We start from the raw sequence: 6,635 nt of genomic DNA on the forward strand, positions 1-6,635 counted from the left end.
AAATTTGACAGGATAATCGGATCATAACCAAATTTGAATTTGAATTTAAATCATAGAAATTCAGCCCAAGCATCAGTAAAAATGATTTCATCACTTTTATATTTATGTTTTTATTGAATCGAATGCAGTATTAAATGATACCCGTAGTGGGTCAGTGATATTCGATCTACAATATCATTAATAGCATTGTAATAATTGTGAAAAAGGGATGTCACATAAATGAAAATCTTTTTTCGGGAGATGACAAATATTACCATGTCCAGACAATATACAAAACTGGACTGATTTGGTAATGCTAGCAATTCTGAACAAACATTTGATAAGCGATAAGATGATAAGATGTACTAGCCTTCCTGTGATATTTACATCAAAAATAATCCCTCGAAAGTGTCGTCTAAATAGTGGTTCTCAATCCAGTAAAGGTGGTGATGTGATGAGTAGAAAGCATGCGGTTCCTTCTTTTTTACATTATAATGTTACTCTAATTTAATTTAATACATTGAAAAAAAGTTTCGACCAAAGTTTGTTTTCTCATTAGCACGATTCAATATTTTGAAATCATGTGACCAGTGGTCAAGGAAATGTTACAAACCACTTTAAATCTATGTGTTGTGTTAAGGACGTGATACGTATTACAAATCAAATTTCTCTTTCCCAATGCTCACATTCGAGGAAGAATGACCCTTTGTCATTTTTTCTAAACACAATTGGTTGTGCCAACAAGTCGTCAACAACTTGTTAGATGGAGTGTATGTGTTTGTGTGTGTGTGTGTGTGTGGTGTGTGTGCGGTGTGTGTGTAGTGTGTGTGTAGGCGTCCCATTAAGCGGAGTGATGGATCTTTTTGATTGCTTACATGGCGAAATAATTTGGTCCGTTCCTCTCTCCTTCTCTTCCTTCTACAGCTACAAACATTAGCATTCTTTTTTGGTTTGTTATATCAAAACTCATCCCTTCCTTTATAGGAATGACCCAAAAGGTACCACGATGACCTTTCCTCAAACAATATCGTGCTGTATTCATTGTTAACGGCAGCAGGAATTATGTCACGCGAATACAAACAACATTCGTTTTTCTCGTCTATCAGGCGTCGTAATTGATGAATCAAAAATTTAGCAGTTTACGGCGGGACTGAATCCATGTGAAATGTAACTTGACAATTGCACGTAATACACTGCGTACATCACGTGAATATACACGCAGGAAAGGATCCGCATAATAATACGACCCAAAGTTTCACAACAGCAGCAATAACATGGACGAGCTAGAGACCATTAGAGGAAGAGGAGAGCGCAGAATGCGAGAACTGGAAATAGCTTGATGCGATGCTAGGAGAGGACATGTAAGAAAGAGACGGACAAGTTAGAGTGCTGAGATGGCGAAGAGTACACGAAGGCATGGGAACAGATGATATCGTGATGTCTTCCCTTCCCCTGCCAGGACGGAGCCATCAATCGTGGGAGCTCCCCTCTTCTCGTTGTCTGTTTGCTATTGAATGCTGAAACCAAATGACGCCAGAAAAAAAAGGGTACTTTTTCAGGCAAGTCAGAGCGCTAGACCGGCAAACATCCTCTAAATAGTGCAGCAACGAGACGGAAGGACATATATGCCATCGCTTACCATGCATGCATATACAAGTGAAGCTGACATACGGAAGAGAATCGAAAACAAACGTGCAGAGTATGGATGTCGGATTGCTGAAGAAAAAGTGTAAGTGCAAAAATGAGAGCAGGGAACGAGGGGAATGGGAACATCGCCTTTGTAACGGTTGTGACGTCACGTGCCGCCAGTGTTCCCACGGAAAAGCAAGCGAACACTCTCTTTGTCATCCTCCTCGCACTTCGTTTCTCTCGTTCTCCTTCCATTCTTTGTTGCTCACAAGCAATCATTGACAGGATAAGCAATAAGAGAGCAGAGAGTCGAAAGACACGTCATTTATACGTCCCCCATGCTCTCTATCCGTCTGCAAATTAGAATGGAACGAAATGTTGTTAGCACAGTATACTGTAATACATTTGTGCAAATGGCCGAGTAATACACCAGTGCTAATTTTCGACCATTATCGACTACCATTCTAACCATCACAATTGGCATTGAGTTAGCAATGATTTTCGTGAATTTGAGAAACGGAGGAAATTTTTATTTAATATGAGGATGAGAGAAAGCGAGAAAGAGAAGGAGTGAGAGGAAGGGGGGAGAAAGAAAGAAGGGAAGAGAAAGAGCGCAGAGTGAGTAATGTTTTACACCTTCTCGGGAAATCCGTAACAAAATAATCACGATATCATTTTCAGTTTCCCATTCTCCGTCATTTATAGGATTCTAAAATTGAAAGTTTTTTTTTCTTCTAGGATGATTGTCGAAAAAAGATTCTGCAAGAAAAATTACAATCCATTCTTGAATTAATTTCAACCTTTCCAACTCCAGAATCATCGTATCATATGTAGACATATTCAACCAATAACACAACCTTGACGGATATTACTAATAGTGCCAGTAATGGATCGAGTCATTGAATCACTCAACTTATGCCTTTTTTTCTTATTAGATGACCATGAAATTTGGAATTACTTCCTGGAACATAAGGAAATTCAAAAATCAGATTAAGTTTACACCATAGTATCATCATATCATTACCAGTAAACGTATTTGTAATATTAATTTCCAGTGATACATTCTGTAGAGATAGAATGTGAAAGAAGAGATCGATTGAGAATGAAAGAAAGTTGCATAATAACAAGTTGTAAGCAATGATGCCCTTTACGGATAGATGAAATGAATCTTAAAGTGAAAGTAATCGTAGGTGGCTGTTGCTTAGCTTCCTCAATTCTTTCCGTTTTTAATCTAAAACAACAACCACAAGGCAGTTGCCATGGTAAGTAAGATGTTATGAAATTGAAATATATATTGTGTGATATAATCCTCTCCTACAACAATTTTTCCTTTTCCGGAATTCACAACAAGCAATATCTCCGTTTCCAGGTGATTTGTTCATATTAACTGAATTAATTCCTAATTTAGCATTAATCTTACTTAATCAAATCAAATAACTTAATTTTAACAAGATCTTCATGTATTTCTTTTTATCAACCATAGTTAACGCAAACAATGATAAGTAGTATTGAACGATATTAATTGTGAATTCCAATTAAGCAATGGATGAGCTTTACAACAAAACGTAGATGCAAGAATATTTAACGAAAAAACTTAAAATTCTTAAAACCTAATCTGGATTTTACAAGACCACTCAAGTTGTCCGGATTGGATAGTTTCCGATGAACATTAGCTAATTTAATTTTACCATTCTTTTTAAATTCTGTTCCAAATTATTCTTAATATTACAGTAATGTGTTCATTTCATATTGCTAATATAGAACAATTATGAAAGCGAAGGTAAACGTTAAGTACCTTTACCAGGACAAGAAAAATCAAGGTAAATTTGAGCCAAACGAAAAGGGAATGAAGATTGATGATTAGTGAAGAGACCCACGATTGAAGGTTATGTTGTCGCACATGCACATATTACCACTGATGGAAGAGAATTGTGAAGGATGTCCCCATCAACGCCGATGTCAGTTTATGCTCGCCAACAAATCGGTTTAACATAATGATGACTGATAAAGCAAGAGGTGAAATAATGAACGAAATGATTGAATGATAGAGAAGGTGAATCTTTCTACCTATGAGATAGTCCACGTAAGGGACATCTTTGAATATGTAAAATGTATCAGTGGATAGAATAAAGCTACACCAGCTGACTAAACGATTAATCCTTCAATGATTGTATTTCGATAAAAACCGACCAATAAAACGATCAATAATAAGAGCAATTGTGAATGGACCAAATTGAAGAGAGAAACAACAAATTTACAGATAAACATACAAATATTTATTTCAAATCCTTCGGCACGACAGACAAGGTTAAAGTAAACAATGAAAGACATGAAAAGTGTAATCAAATCAATGACCTCTTTCACAAAGCTATCGAGTTGACTGGCATTACTTGTTGTAAAAGTATAGGAAGAAGAAGAAGAAGCAGAGCGCTGATAGGAGAGGACAGCAATTGTTTACAATAATGCAACCATGACCATCCAAGAAGATGATGGTGACGTTAATAGTAATGGCATGGGATACTACTGACCATTTCTCTCTTTCTTTCCTATAAATAGTCTTATATTCTCCGCTACCTTCCCACAGAATTATAACATGTGGTAGATGCATAATAAAATAAAATAGGAAAGAGACTGACTTCCTGCTACTCACTATGTACCAACCTCTCGACCTTCCAATAACTTATTGACCTTCATTCGATGACCTCAGTAAACAATGGTACGTATGTGTGTATGTATGCATGTATGTATGTATATCTTATCATGTTTTTTCATGTTTTTCTTCTTTACTTTTCATTCTGATATTGCCAAACATGATGGCACCCGTTATAGTGGTAGGAGATGACAGTTGAAAAGAGAGCATTCATAGGAAATTTTTGAAGGGGTGAGAAATGTGGTAAAAGATAAAAGAGATAGAAATTGTGGTGACAAACAATTATGGTATAAATTAGACCTGAAATTGAAACTTTAGAATGGTGAGTGATAGAAGTAATCAAAATATATAAATATATATATATAGAGAGAGAGAAAGAGAAGAGGAGGAATGACTCTCCTTTGCTATCATCATCCTTCATTAAATGTGATGATTGAAGATGTGCGGACATTTTATATTAGTTGGAAAAAAGTACCGCCATCATTATTGATATAGCACTAAGATAATTTAACAAATACAAATATGCAAATATCTTCCTATAGTAAACCATTGAATAAGTTGACAAATACTTTACTTAACTGATGATTGTAATACTGTTTTGAATTATACATTAGTAATTTTTTTAATCAAATTTGTTTAGTATATTTGATAAAAAATTATATACCATACATATGTTAATAAGTGATCATCATGTCATGTCACATATGATGACAGATGAGACAACATTTATACGTATATATTTAGGTAAAGGAAAGGAAGTGTGTGTGTGTGAATATATGATGTGGTCTTTTTGAATGGGACAAAGGTGAATACAACTGTATCAAAAAATCGTCCACAACTACGACGATGACTGCAAAAAGGTAAAGGCGGCGACGACCGGACAATTGGTGCTGCTCTGAGAATGGGAATGAAAGAGCAACAAATTTATGTATGTGTGCATGTGTATGTGTATATATGCATATGTATGTGTGTATGTGTATATATGCATATGTATGTGTGTATGTGTATGTGTGTGTAGAAGCATTAGAGTGGCTTTAGAAAGCTTGCAAGTTGTATTTGATGTATGTTCGGAAAAGGTTGGAAATATTTTGCGGAAAAGGGTACGTGGGTGGCAGATAGAAAGGAATCAGCAATACACTCCAATAGAACGAGCATTGAGAGAGAGAGGTATGTTGTAATCGAATGCTTCCAAACTTATCGGACAAGTGAAGATGCTATGCTATGCTATGCTATGCTATAGAATACCATCAACTATATAGGGAGATAAATATAGCTTATTGATAAATATGAATGTGAGATTTGTGAAGCTGTAAGCCAAGAGGAAGTCTAAGAGGACAAGGGTGACATGTACGGGATTGAATGGGACAACAGGAAAAGCACGGGAAGCACCTTTGAAGGATGATAGAGAGAGAGAGAGAGAGAGAGAGAAGGAAGAGAGACGAACTTCACAGACAAGTGTGGTATAGAATGATCGAAAGAAGTTTAGGGTAGCCCCCCCCCCCCTCCACCCCTTACACCTCTTCCCTGCTCCCCTTTGAAAGGATGCGAAATTCACTCCAAAACGAGAATATCCACGGGGCGTCTTAACGACTCTCTCACTACCACCGTCATCACTCACATCTCTCTTCTTCTCTTCTCATTGTGTACAAGAAATTTTAAATGCATTATGACGTCATCGACACATATGTAAAATTTGAAGTTGCAGTGTAGAGATGCAAGATGATGATGATGATTGGAGGCTATCCCTTCTTCGCCCCTCCTCTCTCTCTCTCACTCTCCACTTTCGTGCCATGAAGAATTTCGTCGATAGGACGACGACGACAACGATGATATCTGCTGCAAATGAGACATCATTGTCATCATCATCATCATCATCATCATCATCATCATTTATGTATAGAGCAAGACATATTCCTCAAGATGGCAAGCATACACTACCATTTTCCGATTGTTTCTGATTCCTCCCCCGCCTCTAAATTTATCGGGGAACCGGATAGAAAGAGAGAGAAATTCATCGACACACCCTGTCTACAACTCATGAACAACATCATCAATAATTTCCTCTACCCTTCCTATTCCGTCGATTAAGTGAATATAATCGGGAGTAATTTCATCATGACTATTGTTATCTTGTTTACAACATCCTGTCATTTGCTGCTTTTAATATTTCTATGCTCATTTCCCCGTGTCACCACGGGATTTTACATATATATATATATATATATACACACACACACACACACACACACACACACACACACACACACACACACACACACACACACACACACACACACACACACACACACACACACACACACACACACACACACACACACACACACACACACACACACACACACACTACTACTACTAC

General features: G+C 36.9%; 2 protein-coding genes across 2 annotated transcripts; both read left to right on the forward strand.

Annotated features, from left to right (window-relative positions):
• Window positions 1-1,395: 1,395 nt before the first annotated feature.
• Window positions 1,396-1,890, forward strand: LOAG_09276 (hypothetical protein; the record flags this gene model as incomplete). The annotated part of the gene is made up of 2 exons (XM_003144804.1): window positions 1,396-1,481; window positions 1,584-1,890. 2 exons carry the CDS (start codon window positions 1,396-1,398, stop codon window positions 1,888-1,890), a joined length of 393 nt encoding a protein of 130 aa, XP_003144852.1.
• A 4,080-nt stretch (window positions 1,891-5,970) lies between these two features.
• On the forward strand, window positions 5,971-6,216 carry LOAG_09277 (hypothetical protein; the record flags this gene model as incomplete). Its single annotated transcript, XM_003144805.2, has 1 exon — window positions 5,971-6,216. One exon carries the CDS (start codon window positions 5,971-5,973, stop codon window positions 6,214-6,216), a length of 246 nt encoding a protein of 81 aa, XP_003144853.2.
• Window positions 6,217-6,635: the final 419 nt, after the last annotated feature.

Source organism: Loa loa (assembly GCF_000183805.2).
Source record: "Loa loa unplaced genomic scaffold supercont3.81, whole genome shotgun sequence".
Classification (NCBI taxonomy): Eukaryota; Metazoa; Nematoda; class Chromadorea; order Rhabditida; family Onchocercidae; genus Loa; species Loa loa.